Consider the following 17841-nt stretch of genomic DNA (forward strand, 5'->3'; position numbering starts at 1 on the left):
CTCCATTTGTCCAGTTTCCTTAAGTTTTTTTAAGGACACACCGCACACCATGCTGTCTAGATAGATATGAGCTATGATATGAGCTACGTTTTCAGTTAATGGCTCTTTGGGAATCACCTTGTTGGTTCAACAGTAGTATTTTATGCCCATTATATCATGTTGTCTTTGACTTTCTGTAGATTCAAAAAAGAAATTGGAACAAATTATGTGTTTTTGCCACAGGCTTCTAGTAACGAAGTGTGTCAGAACAATGGTTCACTCCTTGAGTTAAGTGCCTTGTCATGCTGGTATGATTCATAGGTCAGTGTTAAGTAGCTTAACAAAAATAAAAACATTCCTCTGAAAATTAGTGAAAAGGCAACAAATGTCCAAAGAAATACTTTGAAAGACCTTTAGAAAGCCAGAAGAACTATTGCTGGAGACCACTTAAAAAATGACAGGAAACTGTCTCCTTGGAAGGAAAATATTAATTAAGGGTAGCTAATTAATATTATCTCAGGAGTCTATTCCCATTAAATTTCCCAGACTGCATCATAAGCACCCTAATAGTGATTATAGATGTAAAACTGCCCTCGGGGGTTTTCCCACTCTGTTTATTTCAGTGCTCTCAGGTCTGCCTCCATAAACCTAAATATGACCGGGACACCGGCCGGTTTACGTGATGACGTAGTACTGCGCCGCAGTATCAGGATCAACATAACTCCGACTGACCCCGAGCAGCGAGGAAGCAGCTGCAGCCTGTTCAATTCATAAGAAGATTTAAACACATTTAATACCGCGGGGTGTTTGTGTAGTCACAGTTTCCGTACTGCAGGCATCGACGGAGCTGTTAAAAGTTAGACAATATAAATAAAGCACACTCGGAGAGCCCAGCGACTCGGGTAAGTTGTTTGTAGAAGCTGTGAGCTAGCTAACTAATTAGGCTAACAAAGTGTAGCCGCTAACGCTAACCGGCTAGTCATGTTGTTGATGTTCTTTTGTTTACTTATTAAGATTTTTAAAGTTTTGTGACTTAGCTTGTCATTCTTTAACTTTATACATTGACACGTAAATGCATACTTGCCAAGCTGCAATTGGATGTTGTTAACATGTAATCTGTTGATGGATTGATGTGTTAGGAGTTGTTGCTGTGTTTTTGTTTGTGTTTTTAGCCAGTTGTGCTTGCGTAATTTAGACAGCGGTCGCCGGCCAAGGCATTAAAGACTTGAATAATAGCTCTTCTTTGTTGCACTGCATTGTTAAGGCTTGCAGCATTGTTGTGGGTCTTTAATATGATTGTTGTCCTCTTAGCTTGCGTTCATTATCCCACAAATCCCCTACACAAGCAGCATGACCAAATAAGCCCGGCGTTATAATTCAGAAGTATTTTGGTGGCTGTGTTGCACCCGGTTGGCAGGTTGAATTGTTCGCTGTTCTTGTTTTACTTGTTACCAGAATTCCTTGAAAAACTAAGGGCAAGTTACAGGGCCTAAAGGTCAGGGTTCAGGCTTGCCTTGAAAGTCCTGGAAAAACTGGTGTGACCATGAAACCTAAGATGGGTGTTGTGAAATGTTACTGAATAGCGTAAAGGTTTACAGTGCATGTGGAGGGAATCGGTGACAGGGCTTTTTGAAGGCACGTGTGCTATTAAATGGTTGCATAGATGGTATAATGTAACCCTAGACATGTTTTGTTCCAGTTAAACCTAAAAACAGGGGTGTTACCATGACGTGTGAGATTTCTCAACAAAATAAATCTATTTATCATTTTGTTTCAGGGTTGGACACCTTCTCCAGCTATCATTAGGGGAAAAAATGGAGACTCTACACCCCCACTGCCTTAAATGCATCAATAGAAGATGCATGGTGAGACCAGAGACAGGTGTTTCCTGTGACCTCATTGGCTGTCCTCTTGTCTGTGGGGCAGTTTTTCACTCGTGCAAACTAGAGGAACATCGTCTGCTGTGTCCCTATGAACGCCTCCCTTGCCTCAACAGTGGGTTTGGCTGCCCTTTCACTATTGCAAGGGTCAGGATGGCACAACACCTTGAGACGTGTCCTGCAAGTATAGTATGTTGTACTATGGAGTGGAACCGCTGGCCTGTCAGCTATGCTGATCGCAAGTCCTATGAAAACTTGAGCAAAGACTTCGATGAGGTGGAGCAGTTAGACATGGCTTTGGCTCTGCAGGATCAAAGGATGCTGTTAGAGTCCCTTAAGGTCACGACCACTGTGTCGAAGAATGGAGATAAAGAATTAGATGAAAGTGATAAAATGGCCACAGCATCAAGTTTACCAGAGACAGTGTTAGGTAATGCAACAGTGGAAATGGAGGAAGAGCCCTTTAATGAGCTGTACAGGGCTTCAGTGGAGACGAGGAGAAATTTAGCTGCTGCCTTGGACATCCTCACTAATTCCAAGGACATTAATGTAATTGTTGGAAACTTAAATGGTGAAAAGACTGATAAGAGTGGAGCACTCCATAATGGAGAAAATGGTGATAGCCATGGTATTTATGTTGCTGAAGGCGGGAAGAATGTAGATATGCAAGAAAGTGACTCTGATTCAGAGTGCGAGCTGGGAGCGGTGGGCGGAGTGGAGAGCGCTGCTATAGACGATGGAGAAGAAGATGGTATCAACTGGGTTGAAGAAAATGATTTTGTTGAGTTGCTTTTTGATGAGAAGGAAGACGACATTGATGAACCGATAAATGATTCCAACCTTGTCTGGCCAGAGATGCCTCAGAATTACATGCCTGTTGTAGCACTGGAACCTCCTGTGCCTCAACAAGAACCACTTGCACCTCCAATGCCATTCCTACTGTCTGATCATGTGAGAAATAACTTCTTGCAACACTTACCCACTGAACTCAGGTACAGGTGCCTGGAGCGTAAGCTACAGAATGTAGAAGTGCTTAGAGGAATAAGTATGTTTACATTTAATGGACGTCGGGCCCTGCTGTCAGATCCTTATTTGTTTCGAGCGAAGATGGAGGACAAGGCAGTTGACACATCTGACCTGGAGGTAGCAGATGACCCCATGGGCCTCCATGGCATTGACCTTATCACTGCAGCTTTGCTTTTTTGCCTTGGCGATTCTCCAGGAGGCAGAGGAATCTCAGACAGCAGGTTTGTTGATGGCTACCACATTGATTTTGGTACGCAAACATTCTCCTTCCCTTCTGCCATTCTTGCAACCAACACCATGGTGGGGGATATTGCTTCAGCTTCAGCCTGCGATCACGCCAGTCCACAGCTTTCCAACCCCAGCCCCTTCCACACTCTCAGACTGGACCTAGTGCTTGAATGTGTGGCCCGATACCAAACCAAACAGCGCTCCATGTTCACATTTGTGTGTGGGCAGCTGTTCCGACGAGATGAATTCTCATCTCATTTCAAAAATGTTCATGGAGATATTCATGCTGGACTCAATGGCTGGATGGAGCAGCGCTGCCCCTTGGCCTACTACGGCTGCACCTACTCCCAAAGACGATTTTGTCCATCTGTTCAGGGCTTCCGGATCATCCACGACAGGCACCTGGGTTCTTTCGGGGTGCAGCCTGGTTTGCCGTTGAAAACTGGGGACACGCGCCTAAGAAAGAACTGCCAGTTTAGCTCTCAGTGTGACCAGTTCAGCAGTCTTCCATTTGAAGTTTTGCAGCACATAGCAAGTTTTCTGGACAGCTTTAGCTTGTGCCAGCTCTCCAGAGTGTCCCGCATCATGAGAGATGTGTGTGCCAGCCTGCTGCAGATGCGTGGCATGGTTGTTCTGCTGTGGGAGAAGAAACGGCGTGCTGATGGGTCTCCCTCATGGCAGATCACAAACAAGGTTTGTCCACTTGCACACTCTTTAAAGACAGCTGAGAGCAAATTTCACTTGTCTGTCTTGTGCTCAGCACATGAAAATAAACAAATTTTCCTATTTCTGTTCAGGTGTGGCGATTCAGCACAGCCTTTGGTACAGTGAACGAGTGGAAATTTGCAAACATCGCCAGCATGGCTGATCACCTCAAGAAATGCAAATTTAACACAATTTCTCGTAGGGAGGAGGCGATCCCTCTGCCATGCATGTGTTTCACCAGAGAGCTCACAAAGGAAGGGAGGTGTTTACGTTCAGTTCTCAAACCAGTAGCATAAACGGTGAGGTCATCCTTCAGACTCCTCTGGGTCCTATAGAACTCAAATGCACATTTTTCCTCCAGTGTTTACAGACATTACGACTCTTCCGGCCTCAGAAAGACAACTCCTGGTTGAACTTTACCTGTGGTTCTCTGCTACACAGTGGAAACAGTCTTCAATCCCTCAAATAAGACAAAGCCAGTAGTGAGCTGGCATATACTTCAGCTGAGGCTGACCTGCTGCAGTCACACATCAGGACTATAAAAAAGCAAATTGAAGTTCTAGCGTTGTATCTTCCTCTCTGATATTAATCCTGGTGTACTGAAGTTGTATCTTTACCTACTCTGACACTGTGTAAATATCGAATGTTTTTGGTGTAGAATTTTTAAACAATTTTTATATCAAAAAGTCAGTACCGTGCTTCATTGGTAAGAGTAGAGCCTTAACTTGAGATACACTTGATTTTTCTCGCCATGAGGTCGTTCAGAACATCTGTGAGATTTCTCCACTGCTTCACGCTAGAACAGTTACTGCTACCTAGAACGCTTTGACATCTTCTTTAGATACCTACAGTGACCATGTGTGTACTGCTTAGAACTCAGATTTCACAGCGTTAATTCTACATTTTCACATTGACCAAACGTCTGTGCTCCACTTTACAGGATTATTGAACTGCACCAGCATGAGCATGCTCACACCTTTTTTTTTTTTGGCATGTTTTAGCAGTCACAACAGTGGTCCACCCTCAACTTTTTTTCACACTTCTGACTAAGAGGCGGCTTTGTTAGTCAGGGTACAGAGACATGAAGCAACACTATTTACCAGTTGAGTGTCAGTACTATTTTTTTTTTTCCTGTTTGTTTTTTAAGCCACGGTTGGCTTGTGGGTTTTTTTTTTTTTTTACCAGCTATTTTGACAAGTAACCAGCAATTATTTAGAGGTTCTTTTCTTCAAAAATCTAAATGTAGCGAAGTCAAATAATGAATGTACCTGGTGAATCATCAGTGACTGGTTAGCAGGAAGCGTGGTTTCCTTCCCCTCAGTGTCAGACCTCAACAAATCCTGCAGGCCAGGTTCTAGGAAAAATAACGGGCACACACTTCCCTCCTTTAATAAGCACCATTAACTATGTTCATATTCACTATTTATCATGGTTTTCAAGTTGTTTTTTTCTTTTTGGCACTACATGTCCGCTATTTTCACGTATTGTTGGTGTCTCAGGGTCGTATCATGAAGCTTCATCTCACCGTAGTGTATTTGAGAAAATTGCTGAAAATGCCACGACAGCTGGTCAGCTGCTTTATTATTACAGGATCCGTGGGGAACTGTTTCAGTATTATAGTGGTGTGAGTTGCAGTGCTGAAATAACATGGTTTTCATGTTTATCAGTAAGGTTTTGTTTGGTTTTTTTAAACTTATAAATCTTCGTGATTGGGCTTGTTGAACAATTTATTTATTTATTTTTGTCTGAATTAAGAAATTTGATGTAACAAAACTTGTAGTTCCCATATATAGAAAGAAATCTTCAAAAACTTTTTGAAACTGGTTTAAAATGACAGACATGTCATTAGTTAGTGATGAAATATGGGTATGGTGTGTGTTTCTTTTTCTTTTGGATGTAGGAAAGCCCAAGCTGTGTCAAAACTAAACTGTCTCTTTCAGTTTGTGTGATTTCTTTTTTTTTCTTCGTTTTTTTTGTACTGGTACATTTATTATTATTTTTTTTTTGTTTTAAGAAATGCAAGTCTGCCTCTGTTAGGTCTGGATTTGAATTACTGATTTGCACATGACGGCATGTACTGTAAAATTTAAATCCTAAATTTGACAGGTTGTCTTTGTTGAAGCAGCAAGAATGCTACTCCTTCCTGTTCTGCATGTAATCAGTCCAGTTACAGGCTAATTTATACAGTTTGTTTCTCAGGCACCACGCATTAATATTAGTACATTTTATGTCCTTTCTTATATTATAGAAAGAGACAGAAAGAATGAAATCAACAAAACCTGATGAGATGCACTAACTCTTTGGCGTTAAAGTTGTCCGAGTGAGTTGAATGAGGAACTGAGCATGCAAATCAGGCTTTTATTCTGTGGATGTTCATGCATGTAAGAGGTCTCCAGATCACTTTTTGTTTTGCAGTCTTTGCACCTGGAGTGTATCAGTATTTTGGGTTAAATTATCACTGCTGATGGGGTTTTTTTTTTTTTTTTTTTCTTTTGTTTTGTTTGTTTTGTTTTGTTTTTTTCACCACAGTATGCCAACTTCATTTGTTTGACTTTTGGTCCATTTTAATAAAGAGACTCTTGAGTTCTTAAATGTTTCGACTTTTAATCTTTTTCAGTATCTATCAGAGGTATGTCTGTATATTTAGATCAGGTGTACACTAACAGATGTTCTCTTCAGACCCACTTAGTCTACATATGATTGGTTCAAAAGCCATTTCAAACTGTACTCTAATATCTTTGTGTTTTATTCCTTCGTTTTGATCCATTGCAAAGGCAGAAGAATATAAATAGGACACATTGTCTTCTTTTAGTGCCAGCAAAGTCTTGAGAGATTTAATACAGTGTCTGTGAAACTGGGAAAACAATAATACAGCATTTGTGAAATAATATTTCCCTCACCGCTAGATGGCACCACATAAACAGACCTTCACCATCAGGGGTGCGAAACCGTCCACACAGGAAATATAAATAGGCCTCTTGGTACATAACATCTTCCACTGCGATGATGAGCCAGGATGTGATTTAGCTGTTGGTCCCCGGTTGGTGGGTTTTGATTCAAGATAAGAATGAAGAGAAAATAAAGTATAAAAGTCCTCATCATTGACTTCGTTTCAAATATTTGAATAAAAGCGTCACTGAAGAATGGCAATGATGAAAGCTTCTTCACGTGCATGTTACTTTGCAATTACGTCTCCTTTTGTTACAGCATTTGTAAATCTGTTAGAAAGCATCAACTACTGCTTTTTAGGGGCTTTTGAATATTTAAATATTAATATCTGCTACTGTACTGCCGTTTTGTTTACATTTGGACCACACTGTGTAATCAAATACCTGTTAAGTCTCAAATCTATAGTGAGGCAGTGAGGCGTGCCCCTTGTAATTATCCAAAATCTCTCTTAGTTTCTTAGCTGAACCAGAGTACATGCGTGGTAAGAAAAAAACAGACAAAGCAATGGCAAACAATGGCTTCGCAACAGGAATCTCAAAGGAAGGTGACAATTATTACTGTGGGAGCTTAAGCGCAGAAAGGCTGACCATGAAGAGTAAAGTCGTCCTGAAGTGCATAAGACTGCACGCATTTCCTCCAAACATCGGTTAAAACTTCCGTTTTTACCAGGAGTGGGGTTCGAACCCACGAGGACTATTGTCCATTGGATCTTAAGTCCAACGCCTTAACCACTCGGCCATCCTGGTGAGTGCACGTGCACAATCAGCGCATGGCTCACATCAGATAAAGCCGTGTGACTCCAGCACGCACAGCTACCAGAGGCGTGACGCCACAGTTCAAATAAACGCGCTCTTGTCGGTAAATGCCCCCAGTAGAAACCGCACAGCACTGCTGAGGAAGTGCAATCATTGCAGCCCTGAAACTCATTTCAACACAGAGCAGAGGCAGTTAAGTCTGAAAACTCCCACAGGTACACAGCAGTCTGAGTCACAACACCCTCAGTTTACCAGCTGATGACTGGGATTCCCCCAGTGAGGGATGGGCTGGCCCAGAGGCACGGGGAAATAAGGGTTTTTAAATTTTACTACCATCACAAAGGGCAGTGAGATAGGCCTCCTGTGCAAACAGAAAGTCCTCTGACCTGTTTATTTTGCCATTCTGTTCTGTTTCTCCTGTAACATTACCTGTGCAAACACCGCATTAAGTCAGGCAAACTGCCCTGTTAAAGAGATTTCACTGGCTTTGGTGACGTTGGTTGTCTGGCAGTGATAAACAAAATCATTGACTTTCTAAAGTGGAGCTGACACACAGATATTTGTGTGTTTGTGTTTTTTTATGTGAAGCAACACGTGGAGGAAAAGCACAGCCTTGGCTTGTAGCTGGTGATGATATACATGGGGGTGGCTAACATATAGTTGCACAATCCTCACAAATCTAACTTGCCTCCCCAGCTAACCACAATTGCTGGTTGAGCTGTGATCAGTGTTTCTACACACTTGTGAAGCAATGGTTGCAATAAGAAACACGTCTATAGCAAGTACCGGTTCCAAGCTTAGCTGTAGATGCACATTCAAGTTGTCCAAATATAGCCACTCCAAGGCATTTATTTATAAATAAAATCATACTTTATGGGCTTAAATATTGCAGACTGTACAAAGCTAAAAGCTAAACAAAGCTGCAAGTCACATGAAATAATAATTTCGATGTTTTTACAGCAGTCATGTATGCATAAGCTGTTCTCAGTAGCAATCAGGAAATGTAACTACCATCATCGCACTGTATATATTTGCATATGTGCATGTGGTTTGAATCACTCTGACTAGTTGATATCAACTCAATAAAGAAAATGATACCAGAATGTGATATCTGGACACATCTAGAGCAGCAAAAAGCTTTCATGTGGAAACATTTGCAGAGAAAGCGGATTTGAATCAAATGTTCTGGTAGGGGGTGGGAACTGGTGTCGCCTCATTTACAGCATGGGAAACAACAACAAAACAGCTTCTTGCATGGATTGCTTTTCTTGTATATCTTAGCCTGCTTGATCTGCGCTGAAGCTTTGGCTACATAGTCCTCTGTTGCCCCTACATTTGCTTCTATGTTGTCCAGCATGCAGCCCTGCTGCTCCACCAGCATCGCCATCTGGAAAAAAAGGTCATGAATGTCCCTGATGCGGCCCTCCAGCTCCAGCAGCTCCTTGTGCCTGTTCTCAATCTCGTTGAGAGCAGATCTGGCAGTCCTCCCTTCCAGCAGGAGATTATCCGAGAAGACGTTCCACTTGCCCGTCTCAGTCATCTCGTCTATCTGCTCCCTGGTTACCTCCTTGCCCATGATCTCTGCTTGCCTCTGGATGCGGGTTTTGCAATTCTCCCTTTGCGCCATTTCAGCCTCATTGTATTCAGACATGGCACTGTGGAAGGCACTGGTCAAAGACACATACTGCGAGCGCACCATGCGAGCCAAAGCTGATGTAACTCCGTGGACTTCCTCCAGCTCCTTGCTCAGCTTCCCCATTTTTTCCAGCTTTTTATAAATGGACTCCCCTCTGGCCTTGATGTCTCGTCCCAGTGCGTTGGAGTCCCGCTTGATGCTGCTGATCCTCCTGACTGATGTGAGGAACCTGGTGTTCTGCTTCCCCAGACGTTTCACATCCATTCTGAGCAACTGGATCTCCTTCCTCATCGCTTGGGCATCCTTGTAGATGCCATCCATCATGTCCTCACCCTCAAACACAATGGCGTGTTGCTCGAGAGGCTCCTCATCCTCACCGGCGAGTCTCTCGTTCTCTGTGGGCTTGTACTCCTGCTCTGCAGGCGTGAAGGCCTGCAGCTCAGTCAGTCGGTCCTTCATCTTACCTGCAAGAGTCATAGACATTTATTCACCTCGCTAATGGAATTGTGGGAAACGCACTCTTTACTCTGTGGTGAAGAACTAGATAAAAAACTAATATCAAAAATTCTAATGGCACAACTTTATTTTGCTGGCTTTGCTCCTCTTCATCTTATTTCCTGTCACATGTATACTGTTCATATTAAACATAGCAGAAGTTTCAAATAGTGAGGTCAGCACATGCAAGAAAACAACCAGGCTTTGGACTGTTGTTTCTACTTTCAGCTCTATATGATGTCACTTTTTACATTTACTTTTTACATATATCCTTAACATAGTCATCTCAGGCACACAGCTCTCTGGCCTTGAGCACAGAAGCCCCACCCATCTGTATTCAAGCCCTTTGTTTTCAGCTAATCAGAAGAAAATTGGAGTAAAGGTCGGTGGCCATAAAGAGAGAGGACTTACAATGACTTATTTGACACGTTAACTTAAATGTTTGAGATTATTCTGAAATGTGAATCATGCAAAGCTACACAAGTTAAGTTACAGTTTTTTTTAATGTGTGGAAAACCTCCGGTCCCTTACAGAATGAAACTGGATATTGGATAGCAAATAAGATGGGTCATGTTCTTTGGTCATTTCCTTTCAATGTTGCACTGAAACCTCCTGTTAACAGAGAGAAGGAGGGGCTGGTATCACACTGAGTTCTTCTTTTGATATGTTATTATTAACATTAAGGAATAAATGTTAAGTCTCACTTTTAGATAACGATAACAGCTTTTGATGTACAATCCAAGGTGGCTGTAGGTCAGTGAAAAGTCCTCAAAAGCAAACTGGTGAGTTACTTCCTCAGCTGTATCACTCTCATCATCATGAGATAGAAGTTATTTTAAAAGTTCCTGTCCTTCAGGAAGCGGTTATTTCCTGCTAAACCAATCCATTCCTGAGGTGCACTGTGATGTAGATAATGTTAAAAATCCTCACTAAAGTGGAAAAAACCACATCAGAGAAGCGCAAAGCATCCTCTCCCGTGATAAGGTGAGATCGGGAGGAAACAGAATAGCTCGAAAGCAATCTTTTGATACAGAAATCGACCTGTATGATACAATACACCTATGTATCGATTACTGAGCCTATATCTATATAGAGAGTACAACAGAAGGCGCAAACAGCCTACCTTTTTGTGTCCTCCACCGATACTAGAGAATCAAAGTCCCAAAAGCAGAAGGGGCGAGTACGGAAAGACTCATTTCCTCTTTTTTGTCTCGGTTATAAATGCAAATTTCAACATGTACCAGAGTCAACTTGGTATTTTTGAAGGAGGTCTTGCATCACGTCCTATACATTACAAGTGACACGCTGACATTACACTGCCCATATACCCTGCAGCGGGTATTAATGCGGAAGATAACGCCTTTTCCCCTTTACACATTTCACTGCTTCTCGGGTTTGATTCCAGGAAGGAGGTGTAGGTCAGTCACAGTCATTATATATGGTGGTTTTTATGTCAAATCCTGCGCATTTGGAATTTGCGCAATAAAGGTTTTGTGTTGTAAAAACCTTTTAGATTCACGAGTCGACCACGAATCTCAGTCATTTTCATTTTAGTTTAAATTCTTCGCTGTGAAGATAGAAAAGAATACAAGAAGCACGAAAAAAGAAATTCATCTTATTATACTAACATAAAAACGCGATTAGAAGTTCAACACTAACCTTGAAAACGGAAGGAAAGCCTCGACATAAAACACATTTAGTGTTCAGGAACAAGTGTTTGACACAAGTGGAAAGTGCAACCCCAATATTTTTACATGTGGTTTTAATGATCAGGTCTAAAAATATACAACGAGTATTAAAATTTACATTTCTGAGAGAAAGGGGAAGGGGGGAGGGGGGCGTTACAACACTGGGAGTCTTGTAACCTGTAATAAGCAATTTTCTTTGGTAGTTGGGCAAGGAAAAGCCTTCATAATTGCTTTATATGTAGGAACAGAAAAAGTGCTATGGCCATTTGCTCTATTTAGTCAGCTGCAACAGTCCTGTGTTGAAAAAGTGAAAATGTATCAGAGTATTTAAAAAGCTGAAGTTCTCGCAATGTCAAATTACAGATGATAAAGATCAAGCTGAAATGAAGAAGCGATAGTTACACAAGGGTTTTTTTTTTATTATTATTTTACTTAAGGGGGACAAGTCACACAGACTTAGTATAGGCTGATATCCAGACTGCTGACACTGTCCTTTGGCTGGTATCATACAGTTACAGGAGCAAAGGCTTTATCAACATTTGAACAGAAATCATTAATTGTTACAGTCATACCAGCCTGTTAATGGCTAAACTTTTATACTTCCATCAATAAAGGCCGCATTACAACTTCACATAAAATCACATAAAGTCTAAATATACCTAAAATAACAATCTAAAATCACCTAACTTAAGTATTTAAGGTTAAATATTAACAGTTCTATGAGTCTTTACATTAGCAATTGCCCTTTGCTTTTACAGATAAATGCCTTAAATAAATATTTTACTATAGATCTATTTTTAAGCACCTATACAATTCAGGCTTGCAGGAAGTGGAGCTCTTCCCAGAGAAACGGAGAGTCAGCCAATCGGTGGGTCTTGTTTTATGATGACCAGCGCAACTTGGCTTCATCACCATCAGTGTTCAAACCTTTCTATTAGTGGCGCCATCTACTGTGCTCCCATCTGTGGGTGTATCCTGGAAGCCAGTGCGATTCATTAAAAGTTTCACCATATTTCAGAATCAATAAAAGCTTCATAAGACCTAATTGTGATAACATGGAAAGCAGGCGCAAAACAGCTTCTTGAAGGGGTTGTTTTTATCAGATTTAATGGCATTATCCAAATAGACCCTGCTTTCCAGAATGATCACACCAACATTTTGAACATTTTTCTGGATATTTTCCACTCCTGTTCCCTGCTCCTCCATGAGGACAGCCACATCTAGGAACAGTTCCTGGATCCCCGCGATTCTCTTCTCCAGCTCCTGCAACTCACGGTGCCGGCTCTCTATCTGCATTAGTGCAGACCGGGTAGATTTCCCTTGTATCTGGATGCTGAACACAGTCAATTCTTCACCCTCCATCATCTCCTCCAGCTCCTCCATGCTAACCTCCTTACCCACTATCTCCATCTGTCTCTGGATCTGCTTTTTACAGGCTTCCCTGTGGTTCATCTCTGTGTCATTGTAGCTGAACATCACCTCCCGCAGAGCGTTGCTCAGGCAGTGGTACTGTGTTCGAGCAATGCGCACTGTGGGGTCCAAACTGCCGCGTTGGACCTCCAGTTCACCTCTGAGGTTATTTAGCATATGCAGCCTCTGCAACACAGCTTCACCTCTGCGTTTAATATCTGCCCCAATTGCGTTGGAGTCCCGTTTTATCACAATGGAGTCTGAAGTCTTATTCAAAGCCTGATAGTTTACGTCCTTCAGATCTCTGATGTCATTTTGGATCTGCTGGATTTCCAGACGTATCAGCTGGGCCTCCTTCAGGACATCATCCAGCTCATTATCTCCAGCTGTTGCTTCATGATCTGATAGGTTATCTAGCTGCACTGTACTAAAACCCTCCGTGTCAGTCTGTACCTGATGCAGGTGTCCCAGTCTGTCTCTCATGGCTGGAAGGAAACAGAAAAAAGGTAGATTTACTCATCTGGGAGAAAAGGTTCATCCGTGACTTGAAAAAAAAGCATCACATCCAATATATTTAGTGTTTAGCAACTTTTAGAGGCAATGAGCAACCTTATTCTTCATTTGTAGTCATGTTTGAGGCCAGTCTTCAGCTTCTAAGGGAGGTATTTGGCTCTTTGGCTGCTAAAGTTGAAATTAAACTATGTTGAACAGCTAGGTGTGTGTCTGTGTGTGTGAGCAGACTGCTTTTTCAGAAAAAAGCAGTCTGCAGCAGTTCAAAATGATGACGATGGGAGAAGTGAGTGTCTTAAAGTGAAAAAAAAAACCTCAGCGTTATGAAGCTGAGGAGATTATTATCATCTGTGGGTTCGTGAGTACGTGCAGTGCGTTGTGTAAATTAAAATAAATAAACAGTAAGCTTTGCAGCTGCTTTTAGTTTTTATTTTTCCAAAGTAAATGAATAAAAACATTTCAAATTGAAATTAAAAGAAATATTTACTCCTCAAACTTGGTTTAATTGATTACAACTAAACATCTTACTGCTGAACCGACCGCCACCGCCTGACCTTTTTACCCTGAATTGGCTGTAACATCCCTGCTGAAGACATAAATGCTTCCTGTTTTATAAGCTAAAACAGAAAAACATCAAGAGAAAGCTGTTTGCCAGCTAATGACTGTAAAGCTTTTATTCTGTTAAGCTCATCTTACAAAATAAAACACAAAGGTCTTGTAATCAGTGCATAGCACTGTGGCACATTTTCTACATCTCCAGTATCGAGTAATCTTAGATGAATTCTCCTGATCCACTAGGACGTGTAGTCTGTCAAAGACTTGCCAAACAAGTTCTCAAACAGAGAAGCTGTTGGATTTTTTCTTTGTTGCAATACTTTGAATTAAAGTGTTTTAAGCTTTGGTGACGGTTTAGCTCCCAAGCAGATCAGGTAAACATGAGCCTCAAGGCTGAATGCAGCAGCCCAGGTTTGATTTGGACTTGAGGAACTTTAACACTCTCATTTCCTACTTTCCTGAAAAGCCCCACCCCCCAAAAACAAAAATAATAATATTAAAATTATTTTAAGCTTAACTCAACAAAAACAACAGAAGAAAAGCAAATCATGTTACTGATCACCATCATACAAAGCAGACATGAACTCAGTCACAAGGAAGTCTGGTTGGATTTAAATGATTTTTACAATAGATAATACAAATTTTACATTATTGAAACATATAATCTATTATTCTGAGCACTGAAAAAGCCTTATTGGGATGTGAATACTTTCTGTAAACATTAACAGTGTAAAGTACATGGACATAGCTGTATGATTTTGCCAGTACTGGCCCTTTTCTTTAAATCAGTAGTAAATCACGCATCATATGATTCATCAAGACAAATTCGCCCTTTCTATCAGATGCAGTATAAACTCACTAACAGTTTAATGTCTTGTATCATGATGCTGTGCTGACAACATTTGCACTAAAAAGGTCCCCTGAGCAAACCTAAAGAATATAAAACCTATGAAGCTATGATTATAGAATTATTATATCTTACTTGTATTGTTCTTAGTTAGCCGTAGATGAGTTTCAGATACTTCCTTGTCCTCTGTAGTTAAAGGCGATCATGAAAATGGGAGTTCAGTCCAGTTAGTAGAGCGACGGCTGCTTTAAGAGCAAGTGATTTTTTAAAACTGTTAACCATCATCTCTGATAGACCTGCTTATGAGGAAAGGTTTTTAAAAACAAAACTTTCTGCATTCCTCTCGTGTCACGTGGAGACGTGAGGTGACGTACAGTAGGACAAAGCCATGCTTGTTAACGATTTAACATAAAGATGAAACACTCGTGCTTACATTTCACCTCTGTTATCATCACCTTTACCGCACTGCTTTTTAAAAAAAAAAAAATAGCGTTCTCGGGTGTTGTTTTCTATCAACAGAAATGGCAATGAAGGGGGTAAATGGCTGTGCTGAGGCCTTGACAAAGCACATATAAGATAACATCAGGGATAGAGGTCACTGACTTTGGACACACGACATGTTAAAAAAAATAAAGAGGAAGTATTTGAGATAGCTTATCTTCCAGAGGGGTGGGACCAAAATGTTCTTATATGATAAAAACTCAAGTCTAAAAAAAAAGAAAAAGAAGAAGACATGAAACACTGCCTTCTTTAGTTAATACTTCTACATCCTTTCCTGTTTCATGAAACACAATCTAAGTGTGAAGCCACCAACCATCAAGTGATTTTCAGTCATGCAGCCAGAAAAAGAAACTCAAGCTGAATAGATCATTCGGTGCATAGGCTGCATGTGCATGAGCAGTAATTTCCATCGGCCTACTGAGTTTCTGAGTCACTGGGATTGTTTCTCACGGGGGATTTTTTTTGAAGGCCAACGTGTGCCCTATAGCTGTATAAGCATAACTGACACTTTACTCTTAAGACAAAAGCATAAATGAAACCATGTGAAGTTAAAAATTCCCCACTAAACCACAACCAGCAGTAGTGTTCTCTTTCACCGTTTCTGTTTTTAGCACATTTCTCACTCGCCTTCTTAAGACCTGGTGTCATGGGCTAATGGAGAGAGGACACAAATGTAGTACATAAAGAGAAACTGGGTATTGACTAAAAAAGGAATAAAAGAAAGCTAAACAAAGGGCAAAAAGATTACCCTAACACAGCACAGGAAGGACAATTAAAGAAAGACAAGGAGAAAGAGGAAGACTGGACTATATATAGACTGTGGACTAAATGGGGAATAACAGACAGAAGAGGAAAAAGACACAAGTGAAACACAATCACAACATCCTTTACTTCACAAAGGGGGAAGGAAAATTAAAAAGCAAACTGTTAAATTTAAGCAGAAGACAGCTGATACTAGACACTAAACATGATAACACAGAAGGTGGAAGAATATGGAGGGGAAACATAGACAAGGGAAACACTGTGGGAACTAAAAACCCCAAAAGAAGAACTTCCAAAAACCACACAGGAAACAGAACTCAAATAAAAGAAAAGAAGCTAAAGCTCAACATCATTAGAAGAAGACGCCAAAACAGGATTCCAGAATTAAACCTTCACACAAAATCCTAGAAAATCCTTAAAGACTAAGAAACCTGTGTCATTTTTTGTGGTCGATGACAAGAAGCAAATTCTAACACATGCATTTGTTGGTCAATTGTCTGTTCAAATCACAACAAAGCAAAAGACCAAAGGATCGACCCCTAGATGGCAACAAAAATAAATCGGTCAGTCAGAACATCTCAAATTAGAACCTGAACTTTGTTTTTATAGTTTAACTGTCACCTACAACTTTGAGCAACGGAAATATTGACCACTTTATTTCATTTATCTCTATACAAGAGTGAAAGGGAAGTTTTACAAGATGCTAGTGAGACCTGCTGTGATGTATGGTTTGTGACGGTGGCACCAACAAAAAGACAGAAGGTGGAGCTGGAGCTGGAGGTGGCAGAGCTGAAGACAGACCAGGATGGACAGGATTAGAAAGAAGTGCATCAGAGGGATGGCTCAGGAAACAGAGTTAGAGAGGCATGCAGCATCTATCTGGGTGGTGCAGAGAGCTATTTTCAATATACCAGATCAAATGTTTTTTACTTGACAAAAATTCACAGTCAATAAGTGTAAAATGATCTGATATTTCATGAAGAGCCAAGAAAGTTGAAAAAAAAAAACACATAAAAAAACTAGTAAAACAAAGATTAAACACAACTTTAATGAAAAAGCCCCAGAATGCTTGGGATTCAGTGGTTCTACTAGTGGTTTTGCTGACATGGCTATGCTCAGTTTGTCCAGTTAGAGGGAAGGGATGATCTGTTAAGCACTACCTCTTCTGCTCACTCACTTCAATCTTCTTCTTCTATCCAGCTTGCTGTGCCTTCTTTCTGCCACACCCTCACGGGAAGCAGAGCTTTCAGCTGCTCTGCTCCCAGGCTGTGGAACTCTCACCGCCCAGATATTAGAAGCACTGGTTCTCTCCCCCAGTTTAAATCAACTCAAAACCCATCTGTTCAAATCTGCATATTCACTGTGAATTTATTGTTTGTTTATTTTATCTTGTGCTTTTTGCTTTTATTGTTCTTCATTGTAATTGTTCTATTATGTGTTTTATTCTATTGTTAAGTGTCCTTGGGTGTCTTGAAAGGTGCTTTTAAATAAAATGTATTATTATTATGAAAATTTTTCTGAAATTGTATTATTTATCGTAAGAATAACAGTCTCTTCAGCAGTGTTACGGAGACTTGGAGACCTATGCTTTTTTGTGACATTTTTCTGGCCCGCTTTACTCCCCCTTTAACCATCACAGAACCCCTGGAATAAATCCTGAGACCCACTGGCTGCTCAGACATCTTGCATCTTAAAACGAGCCACTTTGAGGTGGTTTGGATGCCTCCTGGAGGCCTTCCTTTGCAGGTGCTCCAGGCAAGCCCACCTGGGAAGAGAATCTTGTCTAGCTTGGGAATACCTTGGGAACCCTCTGGAAAAGGAATATTAAAAGTATTGACTTTTTTAAATTTGTTTTTTCTGCATAACAATAAGTTCTTTTTTATATATCTTGTGTTTGTACTTAAAAGGCGACTTC

The 17841-nt window shown here is 40.9% G+C and overlaps 3 protein-coding genes and 1 non-coding gene across 5 annotated transcripts; 1 reads left to right on the forward strand and 3 right to left on the reverse strand.

Annotated features, from left to right (window-relative positions):
* Positions 1–706: 706 nt before the first annotated feature.
* On the forward strand, positions 707–5818 carry fbxo30a (F-box protein 30a). The gene is made up of 3 exons (XM_085257385.1): positions 707–881; positions 1757–3806; positions 3911–5818. Exons 2-3 carry the CDS (start codon positions 1794–1796, stop codon positions 4112–4114), a joined length of 2217 nt encoding a protein of 738 aa, XP_085113511.1. The 5' UTR covers positions 707–881; positions 1757–1793; the 3' UTR covers positions 4115–5818.
* Positions 5819–7430: 1612 nt separating this feature from the next.
* Positions 7431–7513, reverse strand: trnal-uaa (transfer RNA leucine (anticodon UAA)). The gene has a single exon. It is a non-coding gene; the product is annotated as a tRNA-Leu (tRNA).
* An 835-nt stretch (positions 7514–8348) lies between these two features.
* Positions 8349–11380, reverse strand: stx11a (syntaxin 11a). 2 transcript variants are annotated; one of them, XM_085257386.1, is made up of 2 exons: positions 11313–11380; positions 8349–9622 (listed from the first exon to the last, which is right to left on the reverse strand). In XM_085257386.1, the coding sequence occupies exons 1-2, from the start codon at positions 11347–11349 to the stop codon at positions 8736–8738; spliced, it is 924 nt and encodes a 307-aa protein (XP_085113512.1). In that variant the 5' UTR covers positions 11350–11380; the 3' UTR covers positions 8349–8735. The 2 variants fall into 2 exon arrangements, with proteins under 2 accessions (XP_085113512.1, XP_085113513.1); XM_085257387.1 differs by lacking the exon at positions 11313–11380 and adding an exon at positions 10777–11007.
* Positions 11381–12259: 879 nt separating this feature from the next.
* Positions 12260–13234, reverse strand: LOC146552142 (syntaxin-11-like). The gene has a single exon (XM_085257497.1). It carries the CDS (start codon positions 13232–13234, stop codon positions 12383–12385), a length of 852 nt encoding a protein of 283 aa, XP_085113623.1. The 3' UTR covers positions 12260–12382.
* Between the last annotated feature and the right edge of the window lie 4607 nt (positions 13235–17841).

Source organism: Mchenga conophoros, linkage group LG19 (assembly GCF_057382185.1).
Source record: "Mchenga conophoros isolate Kocher_MC1m ecotype Shallow Benthic linkage group LG19, M_conophoros_male_GT1.1, whole genome shotgun sequence".
In the NCBI taxonomy this organism is placed as follows: Eukaryota; Metazoa; Chordata; class Actinopteri; order Cichliformes; family Cichlidae; genus Mchenga; species Mchenga conophoros.